The 23,359-nt window shown below is 44.9% G+C and overlaps 1 protein-coding gene across 1 annotated transcript in view; it reads left to right on the forward strand.

The window, feature by feature from the left end:
* DIS3L2 (DIS3 mitotic control homolog (S. cerevisiae)-like 2) overlaps nucleotides 1–23,359 on the forward strand; it is a 429,536-nt gene that overhangs the window by 251,015 nt on the left and 155,162 nt on the right. The window contains exon 9 of the mRNA XM_006866746.1: nucleotides 10,796–10,875. Coding sequence (XP_006866808.1) covers nucleotides 10,796–10,875 — 80 coding nt within the window. The remainder of the gene's footprint in view (nucleotides 1–10,795; nucleotides 10,876–23,359) is intronic.

Raw genomic sequence — 23,359 nt, forward strand, 5'->3', positions numbered from 1 at the left:
TGTGTGTGTGTGTGTGTGTGTGTGTGTGTGTGTGTGTGTAGTGTGTGTGTTTGTGGGAGCGCAGCGACTCCATATGATTAGCACTGGGTTACAAACCACAAGGTCTACAGTGTGAGCCTGCCAGCCGATCCACGGGGAAAAGATGATTCTTTCTGGTTCTTGCAGAGACTTAAAGCCTTAGAACCCCTGTATAGGGTCACTATGAGTCAGTACCGACCCTATGGCACCTAACAACAACAACACATACATATATATATATGTGTATGTGTATGTATATATATACATAGTTTTAACAACAAAAACTATATGTGTATGTATATGTGTGTGTATATGTGTGTGTGTATGTGTATATATATATATTGCTGTTGTTGTTGTCAGGTCCATCGAGTCAGAACCGACTCATAGCGACCCCATGCACAGCAGAACGAAACAATGTCCGATCCTGGGCCAACCTCACTACCGCTGCCACACTTGATGCCATCAGTGATGCCACCTGGCTGATCCATCTCGTTAGGGGTCTTCCTCTTTTTCTCTGACCCTCGATCTTACCAAGCATGATATCCTTCTCCAGCGACTGTTCTCTCCTGACAATATGTCCAAAGTATGAGAGACGAAGCTTAGCCATCCTGGCCTCCAAGGAGCACTCAGGCTGCACTTCTTCCAAAACAGATCTATTGGTTCTTTTGGCAGCCCATGGCACTTTCAGTATTCTCCTCCAACACCACAACTCAAAGGCATCAATTCTTCTATGATCTTCCTTATTCACTGTCCAGCTTTCGCATCCATATGAGGCTATTGAAAATACCATGGCTCGGGTCAGGTGCACCTAGTCCTCAAGCTGACATCTATACAGGGTCACTATGAGTTGGAACTGACTTGACAGCATTTAACAACAACAGAATGACCACTAGGAGCCCAGATGGTTAAGCACTCAACTGATTGTATGCTGGCAAGTTAGTTCTGACTTACAGCAACCCTAGGAGTCCTGGTGTGGTGCTGTGGGCTAATGTGTTGGACTGTAGAGTCGGTTGGAACCGCAAGGTTGGTGGTTCAAGCTTACTAATCGCTCCTTGGAAACCCTATACAGGGTCTCTATGGGTCAGAACCACTTCAGTGGCACTTGACAACAGCAACAAAGGTTTTCCAATCTTGATGGGAACAGAAAGCCTCATCTCTCTCCCTCTTCTCTGAATACATATATTCAAATCTGTTTGGTCGTGTTTTCAGGAGTGAGTAACCCCTGACGAAAGACATCATGTTTGGTGAAATAGAGAGTCAGTGAAGAAGAAGACCCTTAGGGAGATGGGGTGATGCAGTGGCTGCAACAGTGGGCTCAGACATTGTCATGATCCTGTAGATGGCGCAGTACACAGCAGTGGTTCGTTCTGTTGGGCTTAGGGTTGCTCTGAATTGGAACCAACTTGAACAACACCCACATAAAAGGCAGGCAGGTTATTACAGAAAAAAGACCAAAGATATGTAACTGCCAAACATGTAAACCTTGATTAGGGAGCCCTGCTGGCACAGTGATCCAAGTGTTCACCTGCAGACAGAAAGACAGTTGGTAGTTTGAACACATTAGTGGCTCCATACGGGAAATGATTTGATGATTTGCTCCCCTAAAGATTATATAGTCTAGAAAACCCTATAGGGCAGTTCTACTCGGTGCTGTCGGGTCGCTGTGCATCACAATGAGTCAGAACAGATTCAGGGGCACACAACAAACCAGATGCTGGGTCATAAGGAAAACAAAAGCGCTGAAGATACTTGTTGAGAACAATTGAAGACATTCACTCTGTAAATCGGATGCTGTGGTCATCTGTTGGCTGTGGTTGTAGTGTGCTGGCTCTTTGGAAGAATGCCCTTTTTCTTAGAAAATGCTTGCTGTGACATATTACGGCATATTCTGGAAAGTGGGAGAAGAAAAGATCAACATGGGCAAGCATTAACATCTGACAAACCCTGGTGGGTGTTTATATATATGTGCTCGTAGTTCAACTTGCCCAACATGGAAACTGAGGAAAAGGAAGTGTTCTGAGTCTGCCAGCGCTCTTCTGGGCCACGTTTTGATCTTCGGCTGTAGGGTCCCAGCCCAGTCTTGTCCTGTGACTTCTGAACTAGAGAAGGAGGCTCCAGGGATGGGAGACTGAGGGGGTGAGAGCAGGTGTGCGTGTAATAAGGAAGAGCCTGCTCACAGTTCTGATGCAGTCTCCTCCCTGCCCTTTGCAAACTAAAGTAGCCTTTTCCTACACTTTTGTGAAACTTGAAGTAGACCTTCCGTGGATTCTGTGTTAACTCCTCTGGTCAGGTGTCCAGAACCCCACACCGTTTTCCCCTCACTAGACTTACTGTGTGGTCTCATACAGGCCACCTCAACCCGGGGGGGGGGGGGGGACTCAATGCACCAAGGTCTTTCTGCTCTAAAGGCACCGTCATTTTGGGTTGTTTTCTGTCTGAAAAGCGCTGATTTTTCATATGAGATGGTTTTAGAACGTTCCTGGAAGAATACTCTCTTTCAATTCCATTTTCCACAGACTTTTTGAACCCCCCCCCCCCCCCGTCCTGTGTGTGATAGTAGAACAGAATGAAAGAATATGAAGATACTCTCAGTTGCCATCAGAAAAGTATCAAAGGTCCAGTCTTGACATGCACCAAGTGGACAGACCTAGGTGTGCCCTTCGCCTGAGAGAGGTGAGGTTTCTTCATCCCAGAGAAAAGCCAGAGCATTGTATAAGCCAAAACAAATTCAGCATCTGACTTTACTAGAATGTCCTCTTACCATCTGGCTGGACTCTATCCATGCCAGGCCTCCTCAGGGACACAGGACTGTGGAAGAAATGCTACACGCCTTAGCTGTTTTTTTCTTGCCACGTTTGGTGTAAAATTTTCTTGTTCATATGTATATTATGATACCACCCAATCTGAAGAAGTGTTTGAGAAAAAATAAAATGTATCCTGTATGCTCTTAAGGTTATTTCTTAAAACCCTGTCATTCCTTTTCACTTACTCTCCACCACTGACCCAGATCCCCCTCATCTGAAGCACTGCTAGTGAGGAGACAAATCCAGAGTCACGGACAGAGGAGGCCCCTATGAATTCTGTGAGTCTGGAAATGGTCCCTGAACCACAGTTTGTAAAACACTGTTTTATGAGAAAAGAAGATGGGATGAAGACAGAAAAGGACACCCCTGGAAACAGTAACAGTGTGGTGTGACCGCAGAATTGGATGCCAGAGAGTCATGGGTTCTAATCCTAAATGCATTTCCCAAGACACAGAATTGAATGGAAAAGTGCTACGGAGAGCCCTCTGGTCACTGTATCATTCATACATCCATCAACTGTTCATTACTGGTGTGCCTTCAAGGTGCTGGAAGGGAAGCAAAGACTGGCTAGTGTGAGAGCTGGACTGTGAGGAGCTCCCAGTCTTGTCACCAAGATGAGAGTGGACTATCAGTGTCCCCAGCCTGTCATGGGAAGTGGGTGGGTCAGAAGCATGGGGAGTGCAGAGGGGAGAAGCCCCTTCCTCACTATGAATGGAGCCTGGAGGTCCACTGGAGTGAAAATGGCCATGCAGCCGGATTTCTAAAAACTGGGTGTGTTTAGACATGGGGTATGGGTAGGGAAGTGTCTCAGTGGGGAATGACACAGGCAGCCTTTCTGAGAGCAGAAGGTGTAGACAAAAGTTAGGCACAGAAAACCCCTATTGGTGAATATGTGGTCTAACTTGGGGACAGTGTAGGTTAGAGCCACATCGGGAGGCTATGGGTTCTGATTGGAATCCATAGTTCACGCACTAAGGAGTCAGTGAAGGTTTGGGACCAGACGCCTACTTGAAGATGATGAATGTGGCAGCCTTGAAAACCTCAGGGAGGGCAGTCTCTGTGTTGTGGTGGGGGCCTGGGCCAAAGTACAGTGAGGTGCGTGATGACACGCTGAAGCAAGGCTGCTGTGAGGAGGAGAGAGTTCGCAATTGAAATGAGAGCTGGAGAGAGAGAAGGGTTGGTACCCTGAGGGGCAGGAGGATACTGGATCAGAGAAGAGGACTTGAGAGGTCAGCTCCTGCTAGGACAGGTCATAAAGGGCTCTGGGAGGCTTTTAGTTATTCTTCAAGTGTTGCTTTTCTTAGAGATTTTCTGTCACTTTAAGAAGTTCTACTAAGCCCTGAGTCACGTGCCTTCAGAAAGCCTGGTTACATAACATTGCTCTGAATTGGAATTCTGCAGCCTCATAAACTGGAGGCTCCTGCTTCCCCTCCCCCACTTGGCCCTTTATCTTCTGTGGGTCAGGGTTCACTTCTTTCTAACTATTGTTGCAGAACTTTGTAAATTCTTGGTCCCACAGGTTCCGAAAGCTGGCAGGCCAGGCCACTCCCTGCAGGTTGCAGAGACCAGAGTATTCTAGAAAAGGAGCCAGTAAAAAAAATCCCAAGCATGTTAACAGAGTGTAGCAGCTGCGGGCGGGTGCACTGCCCCATCACCCCGAGGCCCGCCCCTGAAGGCAGGACGCCCAAGTGCTGAGGCCAGCAGCTCCCAGCCCTTGGCCCACAGCCAGAAGGCGCCCGCATGCACTGCATCGTGGCCGATTTGTAATCACAGCGATGACAACTGATTAAATCTCTGGCTCCCAGCATTGAGCACAGGGGTTTGTCAGGGTCACTCACTGTTCCCTGCTTCTCCCAATTTTCCATTGTGAGAGAGCAACACAAATCCCTGAGTGTTATGTTAGCTCTCCGGTCTCGCAGTAAGTAGCTGGACTGCCTGTCTCATGTTCGTTTTCTTCCAGCAGACATCGCTGTAGAACGTTGTAATAACACAGTATACCTATGTATTTATTTATACCCTGCTGCTTACCAAACATGATTTGACACTTGTTAATAGGCAGAGAATACAGTGATTTTTTTTTTTTTTTTTTAGTCTTAAATTAGGAAATGGGGCAGACGGAATCTATGAATAGGAAAATTAGACACTGCCAGGATTAAGGTTCATTCATAAAGTTCAACTACAAATAAAACCCTCTAGAGGCAAGTCACAAAAGGTTTTTTTCTGAGTTTCCTAGCAGCCAAAGCAACGAGGGAAGTGTAATCAAGGGCAAAATCACATGTGTGTAAGATCAAATGGACCAAGACAGTAAGAGTGCTTCCTCGTACTATGTCTCCTGATTGCCCCATAAATACAAAAACCAGAGCCATCAACCTACTGTCATCCTGCCAGTTCCAACTCACAGGGACTTTATACCAGGTTTTCCAGAGATACATCTTTATAGACAGCATCAACTTTCTAACCTCATTGCAGCTAGTGAGTTTAAACCACCAGCCTTGTGGGTAGTAGCCCAATGCTTAACCCACAGTGCCACCAGGACCCTGAACTTCCCCATGGGTATTCACAGGTGGTTAAGGGTCTCACCGCTTCCCTAGTGAATTCCATAGCAGTTCTGTTGATGCCTTGCTCCGGGTAGGACAAGGATAGGGTGGTTCCATACAGATCATCCTCCTTAAAGGGGACTCTCTGAAAAACCTTGGTTCTGGAAGATGCTGTCTCGCAAAAATGTTACACCATCAAAACGTTTGTGCCAGCAAAAACTGTGTGGTGCTAATGCACAGTAGGGTCTGAAAAGTTCTGCACCTAAGAAATCTGTTTCACTTTGGCCCAGCATTTCCCACACATTTAATCACAAGACACTTTTCCTTTTTTAAAAGAAGTACAGTATTTTATTCTTCTCCCTTAAATCTAGAGTAGGAGTCAACAAGCCTTCCTTAAACGTCGCCTAAATCTGTCTTTAAGTCCAATTTCTACAGAAGTTGCAGCAGTTAAATCTGGTTCATCTCTAACATCAGTTAGCCAAATGTTTGTCTTGTTGTTCAGTGCTGTGGAGTCCCTTCTGACTCTGTAGCGACACTGTTTGGGGTTTCTCATGCTTTAAAGCTTTACGGGAACAGAAAACCTCATCTTTATCCCATGGACTGGCTGCTGGGCTCAATCCTTGGACCTGTGGTTCACATTCCAGTGTTGATTGTATGGAACCCCTGCTTCGTATAGGTCATGTACCTTTATATACATTTAAAACAAACAATAAAGAAACAGTTCCAGATATACTAAAACATCTTTAACGTAATAATTTGTTGTTGTTAAAGTGCTGTGGAATTGGTTCCTACTCAGTGACGCTGTTCAAGGTTTCCAAGAAGTGGCTGGTGGGTTTGAACCGCCAATTTTGCAGTTCAAACCTACTTTGTGGTCTAGTGTTTATCCTACAGTGCCACACCAGGACTCCTAAAACAATACTACAGTAATGATCATAGCTTTGGTGCACATCACCAATTAGCTTTTGCTTGTTATTACAAACTATCGTATATATACCTAAGATTTTTAATACTATAGCCTTTTTCCAAGGATTGGTTCTTAACTACAGGTTGCACATAAGGTGAGTGTCTGTAAACCACAGAATGCTTGTACAAAAATGTATACAAAGCAGACAGTTCCTTCTTAATCCTTGTAAATCAAGTTCAAGGTCTTCCCCAGTTTAGAGTCTGTGACCAGGTTGTCTGGATCAATCTCACCTCCCTATGGCTTCCTCTCCCCATCCTGTCATTCAGCAAACTTTCCATTCCTGAGGTGCAGCCCTATCTCCTCAGTGTTTCTGATGTCCTCTGGCCTTTTGCTTCCATTCTGTCTTTATAGTGGGACAGAAGTTATTTCTGAATAATTATGCCTTGAGACCTCAACGTTTGTGTTCCGCACCCTGTGAGGGACTTTTCTCAAAACCTCCATGGGAGAGTGGGTTCCAGTAACACACTCCAACACTCTTTCGTTCCTCCTGTGTGGCTCCTCCCTCTCTCCACCCTCAGATCCAAAATATTTGAAGCCCTTGGCTATGATTAAGCAACTTGAGTTTTAACAAATGTTACAAGGTAGCTAAATATCCTTACAAGCAAGATTATGTATCTGCTGAGCAGCTGGGTTTTGACTGGAGGAGAGAGAGTCTCTACTTACTTGTGGTGGTGGTGGTAGTGTGCCATGGAGTCGGTTCTGACTTATAGCGACCCTGTATAGGGTTTGATGTTTTGAGTTATGGTGTTGGAGGAGACTATTCAAAGTGCCATGGGCTGCCAAAGAACCAATAGATCCATTTTGGAAGAAGTGCAGCCAGAGTGTTCCTTGGAGGCCAAGATGGCCAAACTTTGTCTCTCATACTTCGGACATATTGTCAGGAGGGACCAGTCACTGGAGAAGGATATCATGTTTGGTAAGGTGGAGGGTCAGAGAAAAAGAGGAAGACCCCCAAGGAGATGGATTGGCCAAGTGGCAGCATCAATGGACTCAAGTGTGGCAACAGTAGTGAGGTTGGCCCAGGATCGGGCAGTGTTTCGTTCTGTGCATAAGGTCACTGTGAATCGTCACCGACTCGATGGCACCTAACAACAACGACATAGGGTTTCTGAGGCTGTAAATCTTTACGGGAGCAGAAAGCTTCATCTTTCTCCCATGGAACGGCTGGTAGTTTCGAACTGCTGACTTTGAGGTTCGCAGCCTGATTCGTAACCACTACGCTACTAGAGCTCCTTCTACTTACTAGTAGAAAACATTTAAAAAATATACATGGAAAGTTTCAAAGGAAAAACCATCATCCATAATTGTAACACCCATTGACCAGCCCTGTAAATATTTAATTTGTATATTTGGAGTCCTGGTGTGGCACTGTAATATATTAACTATGTTTTACTGTATCTGTAAGTGTATTTTTAATGTTTTTTATGCATAAACACTGGACTGCTAACTGCAAGGTTGGGGGTACAGACCCACCCACTGCTGAGTCAGAACTTACCAGCAACATAGCTATATTTTTTTGTTTGTTTTTAATGAAGTGTAGTGCTGTCAAGTCGGTTTCAACTCATAGTGACCCTGTATAGGGTTTCCCAGGAGCAGCTGGTAAGTCTGAACCGTTGGCCTTGGGTGGCACTGTGGGTGAATGTACTACAAGGTCAGTTTGAACTATAAGATTGGCATTCCAAGCTCACCAGCCATTCTTCCGAAACCCTATACAAGGCCATTATTAGTCGGAACCAACTTGACAGCACCTAACTAAAATTTATGTATATATCAATCTAAGTACTGGACTGCTAAGCATAAGGTCAGCTGTTCAAATCCACTAGTCACTCCTTGAAAACCCTATACAGGGTCACTAAGAGTCAGGACTGACTTGATGGCCCTTAATAACAACAACAGCAGCAGCACATATATATAGACTTGTTGTTGTTGTTAAGTGCCATCGAGTCGGTTCCGACCCATAGTGACCCTGTACAGGGTTTCCGAGGGTGTAAATCTTTACGAGAGTAGAAAGCCTCATCTTTCTCCTGCGGAGCAGCTGGTAGTTTCAAACCGCTGACCTTAAGGTTCGCAGCCCGATTCGTAACCACTACGCTACCAGAGCTCCATGGTAATTCTCTAGAATAACCACCAGGTCAGTAGTTTTAGCCCACCAGCCACTCTGCAGGAGAAAGATGAGGCTTTCTACGCCACAAAAGTTTACAGCCTCAGAAAACCTTATACAGGATTGCTATGAGTGAGAAACAACTCAATGACACTTAACAACAACAATAGATATATATGTGTGTGTGTGTGTGTGTGTGTATGCTTACTTTACTCTCAGTTCACATTTTATTAAACGTTTTATTTTTAAATGAACAGGAAAAAATTGGCTCTTGTTTTGGTGGTCCAGTTCTATGACATCTGACATATACATAGACTCATGGGACCACCACCAGCATCAAGGGAGAGGAAAGCCCCTTGGTCCATCAGCCTCCCTGTGCTCTGCCTGAAGAATCGCACCCCTGGCAGCCCCTCATCTGATTCCCATCATGTAAATTTTGTCTTTTCCAGGGTGTCATACAAATGGGCTCATATAGGACAGAAGTTTTCCAGATTGGCTGCTTTAACTCAGAGAAATCCCTTTGAGTAGGAGCCCTGGTGTGGCACTGTGGGTTGAAGCACTGCATGGCAAGGTCAGTTTGAACCACAAGGTCAGTGGTTCAAACTCACCAGCTGCTTCTTGGAAACCCAATACAGGGTCTCTGTGAGTCGGAACCAATTCAGTGGCACTTAACAGCAGCTGTGTGTGTCAATCATGTGTTCTGTTTCATTGCTGAGTACTGTACCATTGAAGATCGTTTTGATTTTTTGACGTGGACATTTCTGAAGTCCTGGTATGCATTAAAATCAAGTCATATATGAAAAGGGCTTTAAAAAGTTCATGGAAAAATTCCATAATCATTTAATTCCATTTTTCCACAAGTTGTTTGAAACTCCCTTGTATTTACTATTATGGTGGGATTTATTTCCCCAAAAAGCTTTTGTTAAATTGATGATGCATGAATTAAAAATTAAGACTGTCTTGTTGTTGTTGTGAAGTGCCGTCAAGTCGGTTCCTAACCATAGTGACCCTGTATAGGGTTTCTGAGGAGCATCTGGTGAGCTTGAACTGCCGATCTTGCAGTTCAAACGGCTTTGCAGTCTGGCGTATTAACCCACAGTGCCACACCAGGACTCCAAGACTGTCTTCTTCTTATTGTAAAGTGCTATCAAGTTGATTCTGACCCATAGCAACCCTGTAAGAGTTTCCGAGGAGCAGCTGGTGAGCTTGAACCTCCAACCTTGCAGTTCAAACGGCTTTGCATCCTGACACATTAACCCACAGCGCCACACCAGGACTCCTAGAGTTGAGGAATTGTAATAGTGAGACTATCATTGTGGGAGAGAGGGCTGTTGGGGACCTTGAATAAACATGAGCTGGAGAGGGAGCACATGGATGACAGCCTCTAAGCTCTCTGGGGACTTTGGGAACAGAGGAGCAATGGTGAGAAAAGACAGATCTAACCATGTGAGCGACTGGAAATTCATGTCATCGGTGCTGATGGTCTGGGCAGTGAGGAACCTGGAGGGCAGGCAGGGGTGTTGTGTTGATGGTCAGCTTGTGTGTCAGTGAGAAAGGGCAGTGGCTACAGAACTCCCCCCTCCACAGGCCAGGACCCGGGAGGGATAGGGCAAGAGATATGGAGAAATGAGGATAGAGCCCACCCAAATGATGAGGTGGGGTGGGTGAGGCCTTTGAAATGAGAGACTAAACCGAAATAAGACTGGCCCAGGCCTACCAGTTACAAGAGCAGCTAACGCCTCAAAGTCAGTGGGCCCTGGGTATGCTTGATGATAGGAGTTTGGATAAAGTGCATTTTGTCCCATGGCAATGTAGGACAATTACCACGACTAACTGGATGGTCTAGAGGTGTAGGAAAAGCTTATTCCTGGCTCCTGGCTCCTGTGTCAGAGCTCCAGTGGATTGTTCTTTGGTACAACCCTGTTTTGTGAGATAGGAGAAGGAGCCGTGGAGCTTCCTCATCTGGATTCTCCAGGGGCTGGTTCCCATCAGCCACTGGGAAAGGGGGAGGCAAGAATACAAAAGGATACAGGGAGAAGTGTCATTTACCAAAGACGCTGCCTCCTTCCCAGGACCCTCTCTTGGGAGGCCCCCTGGCTCACACCTCCTGGTGCTCTAGGTTCAGGGGAAGACCGAGATGAGAAAGACCCTCTGAGCTTGTGTGGAGCCCTGTTGTCTTCACCTATGTGGTCCCTCTCCGGCTCATGTTTATTCAAGGTCCCCTTCTCCTGGCCAGATGACAGAAATGGCTCTTCGCCTTGCCCAACAGAGTGCATTTGCAGAGTGACAGCTTCCTTCAAGATTCATTCCAATGGGGACAAAGGTTTCTAGTGTTTGTGGCGTTGCTAATGATATTTCCGCTCTTTCCTAGAGAAGACTGCATCTTCACCATTGACCCACCCACGGCCCGAGACCTCGACGACGCCATCTCCTGCAAGCCACTCGCTGATGGTAGGACAGAAATCTCTACCATTTGGGGGAGGAGGTGGTCTGTGGAGTTGGCCTGGTGGGCCTGTGCCACCTCCCTGGGCATTCATATGTAAAGTTGGACTGGCTTCCTCTGGAACTTGCCAAAGACCCCTGAGCCTATACACGATTATGTTGCCATGTGAGAATGAGAACAAGAATTGGCCCCATCCCAGACCTTGACCCTTCAGAATGTTCCAGAGTGTTAGGTGTTCTAATAAGAAAGTTCCCTGGGGCTATGTTTCCCAGAGGCATGGGGTGGACCCTTCACCTGAGTCTGACAGCAGATCCCAGCATTTGAAGGAGTACCCATGGTGGGTGTGCTCAGCAGTGGAGTAAAGGGACAAATGTCCCCCTGCCCCCCCACTAACCAGGCCTGAGCTGGAGAAGCAGAGGTGATTAGCATCATACAGCATTTTGTGTGGATCCATGCAACTCTTGAGCTCACCACAATAGCCACTGGGAAATAAGCCCATATATAGCCAGCCGCCCACGCCACTCAAACCCGTGCTGTTCAGTTTTCTACATCGTTCTGAACCCCCACATCGTCCAAAGGTCAACTGTTTATACTTTTAAAATTCAAAGTTTGAACAGCCTACTTACAAATGCAAAGGCTGGGTGGGTTCTTACATCCTGAGCCATCTCTGCTGCTTTGCAAAGGTGTGGGCCACTCTGCCCACTGGGTGAGTGCCACCTCCCTGAGCCACTCTGAAATGTGTCCTTTTTTAGGAAGGCAGGGGCCTGTGACCTCATAGCCTAAACTGGCTGCTATCTGGGATTATAGCCCTGCTCACTTGCTAGCTAACACTTGAAGGCTTTGTTTATTTTGTCCAGTTTGATGATTGTTCATGGCTGAGGGGTAAATAGAAGACCCTTGGCACCACCTCAGCTGTCCTGAGTCCTTCCCCTTACAGAGACCCCAAGGAGCAGGCACATGCATGCTGCAGTTTTTTTGTCAAGGGGACAAGTACACCACCAGTAGAGGCTCCCTGTGGGGAAATGGGAGATAAGACAGGAAATCTAACATGGGGACAAATCGCACATGTTTGTAAAACTCAGACCAAAAACTGTTTTCTCCTTGCCAGTGTTGTTCAGCCGGAGATCTATCAGGATAAGCGAAGGAAGTAGGCCGTGCAGACTGAAGGAAAGCCAGAGTGAGGGAAAGATTTAGAAGTCAGCCATGCGAGCTGGAAGAGAGAAAATATGGAGGCAGGGGCCAGGGAGAGGCACCATGCCGGGGCTCGGGGGTGTCAGTTATATGAACTGGACCAGGGACGGGTCTGGGAAAGGGCTAATAATAGAAGAACCTATGGAAATGGATGTTGGAGTTGAGGGAGAGGAGCCAGGTTGCACCCTGGCAGATTGGAAACCAGGAAGCACAGGGGCCGGTGGGGAGCAGCTGTCTGGAGCTTGTGAGTTCCTTTCAGAGGAAACCCAAGCCCACTGCCATGGAGTCCATTCCTACTTATAGCGACCCTGTAGAGCAGAGTAGAAACGTTCCTTTAGGGTTTCTGGGACGGTAACAACATCTTTCTCCCTCGTGGGTTTGAACTCCAAGCCTTTTGGTTATCAGCCCAACATTTAACCCACTGCACCACCAGGATCCCGGATTCCTCTTTTCCGAGGTACAAGTCAGCTAAATGCACACAGCCCACATAAGCACGTAAAAGAAAAGCCGGGAGAAGAGTAGGCAACACACTACAAGACCAGCAGTGATTTCATTAGGGTGATGGCCGTGTGCGTGAGCTCACTCTCTCCTCTGGCTTTTACATTTTTATGCTGTGGTAATAATCATCTTACAATTTTTTTAAAAAGCATGGAAATTAAAAAAAAAATTTATGAGGTGCCAGAAACTCAGGCTGCCCAGTAGCCGTTCTGTAGCAGGTGATAGACACCTTCGATCTTCTTGGGAACCCTGGCGTTCCAGAGGAGCAATTAGCGTCTATTCATCTGGTTTCACGGCTGAAAAATTACATGACACAGGAGTCAGAGGGAAACTGGAGGTGTGAGCTGGTCAGTGAAATCTTTTTATGGTGGCCCTTGTGCTGCTGGCCTCTGTGACAGGAGGCCCTGCCAGGGAGATAAAAATGGAGAGTTGATTCCAGTTTGGATCGGGGGGAGGCTGGCTGAATTTGGGTTCCGTTCATTACTGGTTGATGACAATTTTTGCTTAGAGGGAAAGAAAATGTTTAATGTTTCAAAAGGCAAATAATGTTTCCTGGGCACGTTGACATCATCTGTAACCATTTTTATTTAAAGAAAATAGCAAGATTTAATTTTCCTTTAGTCCCATGGAGGAGTCCTGGTGGCACAGTGGTTAAAAGCACTCAGCTGCTGACTGAAAGGTACGTAGTTCAAACCCACCAGCTGCTCCTCAGGAGAATGCTGTGCCAATCTGCTTTCATAATTGTACACACCCACTGCCTAAGCGTTCATTCCGACTCAGAACAACCCAATAGGACAGAGTAGAAGAGTTCCATAGGCTTTCCAAGGCTGTCTGTCATTGTTACAGAAAGAACCGTGGTGGCTCCGAGGGGTAAGGCTAATTGAAAGATTGACGATTTGGATCCCCCAGCCTCTCCGTGGGAAGAAGTTTTGGCAATCTGTTTCCATAAAGATTTACAGCCTTGGAAACCCTATGAAGCAGTTCTACTCTGTCCTATTGGGTTGCTCTGAGTCGGAATGAACTTTAAGGCAGTGAGTGGGTTCAATTATGGAAGCAGATTGTCACAGCTTTCTCCCGAGGAGAGGCTGGTGGGTTCAAACTACGGACCTTTCAGTGAGCAAGCGGAGTTCTTTGGGTTTGATTTGTTTTGGTTCTAGTCGCATTGAAATCACCTGAGTGGCTGTTGTGTGAAAAATACAATACACAGATACAATTTATGTAATCCTTAGTCTCCTTTCTGTAGTATTGAAATGTGCTCCAGAGACGTGTCACCTTCACCAGATGTAGACATTACAGTCTGCAGATAAATTCTTCCAAAAACAAAAAAAATGGACCACCATGTTCTCCAACAGATCATTCGTTTGGAAGGCCAAGGGGGCATGCTGTGCACCCTCATGGAATCTCAGCTTCACAAAGGAGTTACGAGGTGCCAGCTGGTCCGTTTTGACTCATAGCGACCTCACGTACAACAGGATGAAATCTGCCCAGTCTGCACTGTCCACATAGTTGTTCCTGTGGTTGAGCTCATTGTTGCAGCCACTGTGTCAACCCATCTGATTGAAACTCTCGCTCGTTTTCATGGACTCTCTACCTAGCATGGTGTCTTTCTCCATGGACTGATCCCTTCTGATGGCATGTCCAAAGTACATGAGGCTAAGTCTCCCTGTCCTGGCTTCTAAAGAGCATTCTGCCTCTACTTCTTCCAACAGAGATTTGTTTGTTCTTCTAGCAACCATGATAGTTGTAATATTCCTTGCCAACACCCTGATTCAAAGGCATTGATTCTTCTCTGCTGTTTCTTATTCATTGTCCAGCATTAGCAGACATATGCAGGCCATTACTAGCCCAGTAATTCTCCTTTTTGAGCCTTTAAACATACTGGAGTAGAGACCCCTGGGAGGGTTCTCCAGCACACAGACCTCCGCTGTACTTCCTTCACTTTTTCACTTACACACTAGTGAGTAAGAGTGGAGTTCCGCTGGTACCCTGGCATTGACTTTCATCCATGCAAACAGTAAATCACACACTGCAGCGTTTTATGATTGTAACAGACCACTTGCAACACACCTCACGGTTGACATCACCTCCCAAGTGTGGGAATGCCACAGTTGTCAGATCACCCTCTGGTTTTTTAATTACCTCTCCTGCCTCCGCTTATTGAATATCCAGATTGCATTTGAACTCTCTGCTGTTAAAAGCAGCCCATTCTGCCGCAAGGTTTTATGACTCTCAGGAAACACTTCCCTGTAACCATCTGAGATACTGTCTTTCTGTAATTTTCCACCCATTGGTCCCATGTGTCCCCCATGGGGGCCTCCGGAACAAGTCTAATGTCTCGTGGGACAGCCCTTCATATACTAAGTAGCAGCTATCATGTATATTCTGAGTCACAGTCCTTTTATGTCCTGTAGCTTATGGTGTGTGGTGCCATAGGATAAGCGCTGGAATGCTAACAACACGTCGGCAGTTCAAACCCACCAGCTGCTCCTCAGAAACATTATGCAGGGTTGGAACAGACTCATTGGCAGTTAACAACAACAGTTTGGGGTGTATAAGTGTGTTTTCTAAGTCTTGGAATGGTTTCTGCCTTTATGAAGTCTGAGAAGCATGGCTCATTGTACCCAGACTTGCCCTTGGCTGGTACAGCAAGCCTGCCTCCCAGCCACTTCTTTATTGATTGGAATTGGGCCCATGGTATTAGCTGCCCGTTCTCTTCAGTGCAACAAGTATTTATTGCTTTGTTGTAGTCTCTGAGAGAGGAAATTGTCAACCAGACAAGTCAGAACCTTTCTGCAGCTTTTTAATTGACTCAGGCTTCCAGCCGATGCTACAGGAAGTAGACGTTCCCTACTTCTCCAGCACCTTGTTCTCTAGGGTCAGCTCTGTGGTTGCACCTGGCAGAAACACCCCACCCGGGCCTTGAACATGGATGGTTGGGACTGGCGGGTGAAAGTTTACAGAGCAAATTAGTTTCCTGTTCACCAGCATTTTGTTGCATGGCATTGTGAATAGCATTCTCCCTCCCGTTCACCCCTCTTTCCACCCCTTCCTGCCTTCTGAGCTTTGTTTTGGGGCAAACGCTGCCCTTGTGGTTGCATATGGTTGGTTGATAATTCTGAGGAGCGTGTCCTGCAGGTGTTATTGGTCACATTGTAGACCCTCTGTTGTTCAGCTGACAGGTGATCACTGGAAGTGCATTCCGTTCCCCATTTGACAGGTGTCTAAGGGCCATAACCTTGAGGGGTACATCAATCTCTAGCAGACCAATTAGTCTGGTCCTTGTTATGATTTTGAGTTTTGTTTCACAATTTTCTCCCATTCTGTGCAGGACCTTCTGTTGGGTCCCCAATCAGAGTGGTCAGTCGTAGTAGCTGGACATCTAGTTCTTCTGGTCTTAGGCTTGTGGAGGCTGGCATTCATATGGTCCACTCATCCTTTGTGGTTTTCCTGCGTCTTTGATTTTCTTCATTTTTCTGTGCTCTGGATAGCAAGAGACCAATAGTGTACCTTAGGTCTCTCCATGCATAAGCTACTCACCAACACAGGATATAAAACATTGTCTCTATGGCTAGTGGACCTTAATGTCCACAGAGACTATAGGACCCTGAGGCCTCAAGCCCGGAAACATTATGCAGGGTTGGAACTCAGTCTGTTGGGATGAATGGTTAGGGTTAGTAATTTTGCATAACTTTGCCCCTGTGTGCTTTGTTATATAATAAACATACATGTGTAGACGCACCACTTGTCAGAGGTCTGGATGAAATGAGTGAGCTGGACACCCAAGAGTCACATCCCTCTGGTTTGTCTCATCTGCTATCATTCTCATGATGAGCCATACAGTCCATGCCCCATGGGCACAGGCCCTACTCAGCCTCCTCTCTTATTTCCTATCTCTCAGAGTAGAGCCTTTACTCGGAGAAAGAAGGGTCTGAACTGCTGTACAGGGTAAGAAAGTGTCCCAGAGTGTAGTTAATCTTACAGTCCAGAAACAGAGAACCCCTAGGGCCATCAAGGGAGAAGAGCACAAGTGGATTGCAGGACTCTATCCAGAGATGGAGGCAGAGATGGGGGCATGGAGAGAGGGAGCAGCTGAGGACTCTAGATTCATGGGAAGAGTGGGACTGGGTGCTTGCGTCCAGTGGGCAGGCTTACAGAATGTGCCCTTTGATTGTTTAAATTATTATAGATTCCTGAGTGTTTCTGTGTACACCCATCCCCCAAAGGAAAAAATCAAAAACAAAAAATGGAATGGAAGCCAATACTGTTGAATGGTATTGCACGGAGAGATTGTAATCATTGCAATGAAACAATAATGTAAAGCTGATGTTCTCCCATGTAAACTAGCTCTCAGTTCACAATAAAAACTTTAAAAAAAGAAAGTGCCTCAGCAAATGGACACCATTCAGCCTGAGGGGCCACAGGAATGCAGATGGCCAACTGTGACCCAGGGGCCCCAGTCGTTCGGCCCAGTTTGCCTTTGCCACTTTCCTAGTTGTTGTCTTTCCCTTCCATGAGGAGCCTGCACCAAGGCATTCTCTCACCAGGTGCCCCATCAGTAAGGAGTCAAGACTGGAAAGACCAGAGCCAGCAATCCTTCCTGCCGTCATCTCTGTGTCTTCCCTTTGCTTGGGCTGGCTCCCTCGTCTCTGCCCACCTCAGTGTCCTTCATCCTGTGCACCCTTTCCTCACCTGCTGCAGCTGCAGGAATGTTGACTTTCCCGTATCTTCTACTCTCTTGCTCCCCGAGTACTCTTATTCCCACTACAACATGGATTCAGACAGCTCCATGAAACAGGTCGCCCTAACTCAGGCCCCCAAACATCTGTGCAGCATTTGGTCTTTTGTCCATTTCTCCGTTTTGAAGTCCTCACTTCCTTGGACTCAGAGTACCCTACTTATTCTCAGTTCTGAGCTTGCACTGCTTTATCTAGGTGCCTTCTAACCTCTATTCCCCACCCATCCTCTTGGACTCTGCAGAGCTTCAGCCTGTTCCCTTCACCTCACTCTCTGCGGCACTTTGCTGTGCCTTTAGCCTGGAGGGCTCTTTCCCTGGAGCCTTTGTGGTGAGTTCCCTCACTTCCTTTAAGGTTTTGCCAAAGTGTCGCACTCTCAGTGAGGCCTGCCCAGCCTTGTCTCTTGTGTTTTATCCCCTTCCATCTCTTATTCCCTTCCACCCCTGTTTTTCTTTTGTCTTCAGCAGGCATCCCTTGTTGGCATCCGATCTACTTAACACACAAATCTTCTCTCTTCACTCTGGATCCCATCCTGGGAACCGGGCCTAGCTCAGGTCAGGTGCTCAGCAGATCTTGGCTCCATGAATCATAGTCTGTGTTCACAGGCACTCAGGAGGGGAAGGTTCCCCAGGTGGAGGGAAGCATGTATCCTAAGCCCTGGGAGATGGAAGGCATGGTGTTTTGGAGAGAACCACATAGAGTTTGTAATGTCTGGAACATGAGGTTCAAGTGGGCTGTTAGTTGTAGGTAAAGCAGAGGGGAGCTCATGAATGGCTTTGTAGACCAAGTAGAAATCTAGATTTTATAGAGCAGGCTGCATTCTGAGTTAAAGAGCACCGTTCTCCACTCACTCAAGAAATATGTGTTGACGGCCTGCTCATGTCAAGCTCGATGGTTGGTGCTGGACAGACGGCAGTGAAACGCTAGACAAGGTTCCTGGGCTCTCCCCTTCCTTCCTCTCCCCTCCCCATGGTTAATACCAAGTTAACATTGACCTAGAATTGAGGTGTGGGAGTGGAGTAGAAGGCAGACAGTACCATTTAACCATAGACTTGAAAGGTGAATGGGGGTGAGTGGGGAGATGGAGATTGCAGGCTACAGGGACGGTGCATTTGAAGGCCGTGAGGTCCAGAAGACCTGGGCACTTAACAGAGCCGAATGGTCATTGTGGGTGGGGCCTGCAAGCCCTGGTTAGGAGTGGGAGCTGTATTCTGAGCAGAATGGTGAGCAAGGCATCTCAGGGGACAGAGAGTCAGGCCCCAGGGTACCAGCTGGAGGACAGTGAGGGATCTAGGTTAGAGCCCAGGTGTCGGTGCCCTCACCATAGGGCCAGATGGGAGAGAAGCAACACTCAGGAATGGAAATGAGGGCTAGAATTGATGATAGGACTGATGACAGCCTCCTCACTGCTCTCCTGTGTCCAGTGTCCCTGTCGCCACTCACACATACACTGAAGCCAAAGCAGTCCTTATAAAACACAAATCCAGTCACGCCATTCCCTCGCTGTATATTTTGGGAAGATTCCCACTCCCCTGAGGATAAAGATCCAAGGTCCTCACTACAGCCTACTGCTGTCTCCATCTACATCTCCAACCATGTTCTCTGTCGTGTCTTCTCTGGCTGGCCCTCTCCAGCCACCTGGCCATCTTGTTTCCTTAGACCTGCTGCCTCCTGTTCCCTCAGTCCAGACCTGCTTCTCTGACGTCTCTGCTCACGAGTCACCTCAAGGAGACTTTCAGACCATCCTTTGCCACAGTCTCCTCTACCCCTCCCTCTTCTTGATTTTCTTGAAGGTGCTCGTTGTGGATTGGCCCCTCCAGATGGTGAGCTGTATGTATGAGGGAAGCTGTTTTCTTGTTCATCATTGAACCCTCAGTGCCTACATCACTGTTACACAGTTAACACGTACCTAGTGTTGAATGAGTGAATGGATTTATAAATAGAATTTACATACATGAAAAGTTATAATGGTTGCTAAGTGCCACCGAGTGCCAACTCAAAGCAACCCTGTATAAGATTTCCAAGGAGCAGCTGGTGAGCTTGAACCACTGACCTGAACTACGGTTCAGACCAACTTTGCAGTCCAGAGCATTATCCTGACGCACCACCCCAGGACTCCATTATAATAAGTAAAGTTAAAACCATGAAAATTGGTTAAATAACAGATTAGACTCATCAAAGACAGAATTAGAGAACGGGAAAAAGTTTCATAAGCCCATCACTGAGAGACAAGGGGGAATTATGGAAGAGTGGTTCAGAAGCATGGAAGGTACAGTGAAAAGTATCACTTTCAGAGTTCCAGAAGGAAATAATAGAAAATAGGGAAATAATGACTGAGAAATTCTGAAAATCCAAGAAAGGTAAGACTCTTCACAATCAAGACACATAGTCTCACTTCAACATAAATGAGTCCACCCCTAGATTACATTACGTTTGAAGATCTGAAATTCAGCCAGAAAGAAGACAGACTCATTTCTCAACAGCACCAGTGGAATCAGAAATAATGGGAAACTATCCTCAAAGTGCTGAGGGAGAAGGAAAATCTTTCAACTTTATATTTGCCCAACAAAATGTTCTTTGAAGAATGAAGGCTGGATAAAGACATTTTTAGGCAAACTGATCATTTATCACCAAAGGACACATTTAGAGAAGAATGGAAATGTTCCAAGAACAAAGGTCTGAGGTATAGGAAGAGTCGTGGTAAACCTGGATAATTTAAAATAGATTGATTATACAAAACAACAACAATTGTAATCATATCCAATTTGTGGCATTAAGAGAAAAAAAAAGAAAGCAAGGTGGCACTAAGACACCTGATAGGCTATAAATGGGAGGGAATAATCAGAATTAAAGCATTTTTTTGAATGTGTTTGTTTGTTTTGGAGGGAGGTAAATTTATTGATAAACTTTAGAATTTATTAAGTACAAATATTTACATTGCTAGAGTTACATTAAGATACGAGATTTCTATTCTAATTCCATGCAGCCAGAAAACATATGATTTTATTTCTTTTCGGTGTATTGAAGCTTGTTTTATTGGTCAGCATGTAGCTTTTCTTGGTGAATGTTTGGTGAATAGAATTTTCTTGGTGAATATTCATTGAATAGAATTGCACTGTTGTTAAGCAAAGTGTTTTACAGATAGATGTCCATTAGGATAGAATGACTGGGAGTGTTGCTCAAACCTGCTCTATTCGTACTGATTTTCTGCCTGCTGCATGTTCTTTCAATTACTGAGCACCAGAGTATTGAAATCTCAGGCTGCAGTTGTAGATTTCATCTACTTCTTTTAGTTATATCGATTTTTACTACATTTACTTTGAAACTCTCTTAATAAATGCATAACATTTAGGATTTGTATGTGTTCTTGAAAATGGTCCTGTTTATCATTATGAAATAGTTCTCTTTATCTTGACATCCATTTTGACATTAATACAGTCACCAGCTTTCAGATGATTAACATCTTCTTTGATTGTCTTTATCCATCCTTATTAACCAGTTTGTTTATAGTTGAAATGTGTTTCCTATAGATATATGTTTTATCCAGTCTGACTATAATGTCATTAAGTGCCGTTGAGTCAGTTCTGACTCAGCACCCTATATAGGATTCCAGGGAGTGGCTGATGTGTGTGAACCTCCACCTTGCTGTTCAACTCAATGTTGTGGTCTAGTGCTTATCCTACAGTGCCACTCCAGGACTCCAATCTGACTAACTGCTTGTTAGTTAGAATTTTTAACCTATTTACGTTTAATGTAATTTTTGGTATGTTTGGTTTTAATCTGTTATCCAACTCTTTCCCTGTTTCTTCATCTTTTTTTCCTTTTCTGCTTTCTTTTGAAATGAGTTTTTTTTTTAGTATTTCACTTTATCTCCTCTATTTGCTTGCTAGGAGTCCTGGTGTAGTGCCATAGGGTAAACAATCAACCTCAAAGTCTGTTTGAATCACAAGGTGGGCAGTTCATTCTCACCAGTCAGAAACCCTATACAGGGTCACTATGAATTGGAACTGACTTGACGGCACTTAACACCATCAACAACAGCCTCTTTGTTTGATTTCTTTAGTGTTGATTGTGGAGTAGGGTTTCTCAACCTTGGCATTGCTGACATTTTGGGTGGGAATGATTTTGTTGTGGGGTCTATGCCATGGATTGTAGGATATTTTGCAATGCCCTATCCTCTGTTCACTAGATGACAGTAACACTGGCTCTGCCTCCACAGTTGCAGAAACCATAAATGTTCCTAGACATTGTGAACTGTTACTTGAGGAACAAAATCACTCCCAGTTTGAGTGTTATTCTCTACATTCTAGACTTTGCAGTGTGCCAGAGTCACTAGGAGTTGGAACCGACTTGACGGTGTTTAACAACAACAAACTTAATTTAACATGTTCTAGTGGTTACATGGACTCCTTGTGTGGTACTGGACTGAGAACCACAAAGTTGACAGTTAGCTGCTTCTCTGAAACCCTATATAGATTCACTGAGTCGGAACTGAGTCGGAACTGATTCAGTGGCACTTAACAACAACAAACAACAAAGTGGTTACGTATTGGGCTAATAATTGAAAGGTCAGCATCTCAAATCTACCAGTCACTTGAGGGAGAAAGATGAGGCTTTCTGTTCCCATAAAGATTTACAGCCTTGGGAACCCTCTACAGGGTCACTGTGAGTTGGAACCGACTCAGTGACACACCACCACCTTCACCTTCAAATAATATTATGCCATCCATATCATGTGTGATGGAAGAACCTTACAACAAAATGTTTTTATTTCCCTTTCCTGTTTTGGTACTGTAATTTAATTTTTTTACTTCTATACAAATGAAAAATCCCTCAATATCTTATTTTTATTTTATGTAAGTTTTTGTTGTGAATTATGTGATAGTTTACATGGGAGAACATTAGCTTTACATTCATCCTATCATATATCGTTTCATTGCCATGGTTACAATCCCCTCCATGCATCATCAAACAGTGAAAGCCCACAATATCTTATTGATATTAAGATATATGGGAAATCCTCATATATTTGGAAATTTATCAATATAGATAAACCACCGGTCAAAAAGGAAATTACAGGTGATAATGGAAAATATTTTCATTGATAATGAAAATATATAAACAATTGTGAGAAGCAGCTGAAACATACTTGGAGAAAAAAATTACAGTAGAAAAACAGAGAGGTTTAAACACTGAGCCTATGAAGATTAACTTCACAGATGTGTGGGGCAAGGGGAAGGTATAAAATATCTTACTGTGACTATGTACTATGTGTGCAAAATGGAAGCAAAAATGGGCAAGTCTCCATTGTGACTACAACAAGAGATGTCTCCTTTCCTTCCCCTAGCCACACAAGACAAATAAGAAGACTCGATTACTGTCTTTCATACCTGTCTTAGTGAGAAACATACTTTATCAACCTGAATAGCCAGGTTCCTGCAAAACTGAAAACCTTGAAAAGTAGACATGAAATATCAGACATAGCTAGTAGATTACATTTTATTTTTTCTAGTGTTAGAGTATTATTTGTTGGCAAAAAGTATCCCTTTGTGTAAAAACCATTGTTTGGGAACAAAAATTGGCAGGTTGGGATTTAACTTTGGAACAGAATTTGAAACATAAACATGAATCTGTGTTTCTTAACATTCAATTTTTTTAATATTCAATTTTGGCATTATTTTTATATTTGTGTCATAGATTTACAGTGTTCATATTTTATAAGCATTTTAGATACTTTTAAGCAATGATTTTAGAGCTAGAGCACATAAATGGGCAAATTGAATGAGGAAAAAAAGCACCTCCTCAGTCTAAAGGAAAGCAAGAAAGGGGAAGATATATAGGGAAAACAAGATGATTGAAAGCACATGTTATGGTGCCCCCCAAAATGGTAACTATAACTCTGCTTTAAAAAACAAGGGCTAGCTGGGTTTATAAAAGCTGTACATGGTATTTATAACATACTTGGACTTTATAAAGACACAAGAATTAAATGGGAAAAAGTTACAGCAGTAATATAGTAAGCAAAAGAAAACGAGCACCGTATTTTTACACAAATGGCTTGTGAGATAAC

This window comes from Chrysochloris asiatica, unplaced genomic scaffold (genome assembly GCF_000296735.1).
Source record: "Chrysochloris asiatica unplaced genomic scaffold, ChrAsi1.0 scaffold00096, whole genome shotgun sequence".
NCBI classification, from domain to species: Eukaryota; Metazoa; Chordata; class Mammalia; order Afrosoricida; family Chrysochloridae; genus Chrysochloris; species Chrysochloris asiatica.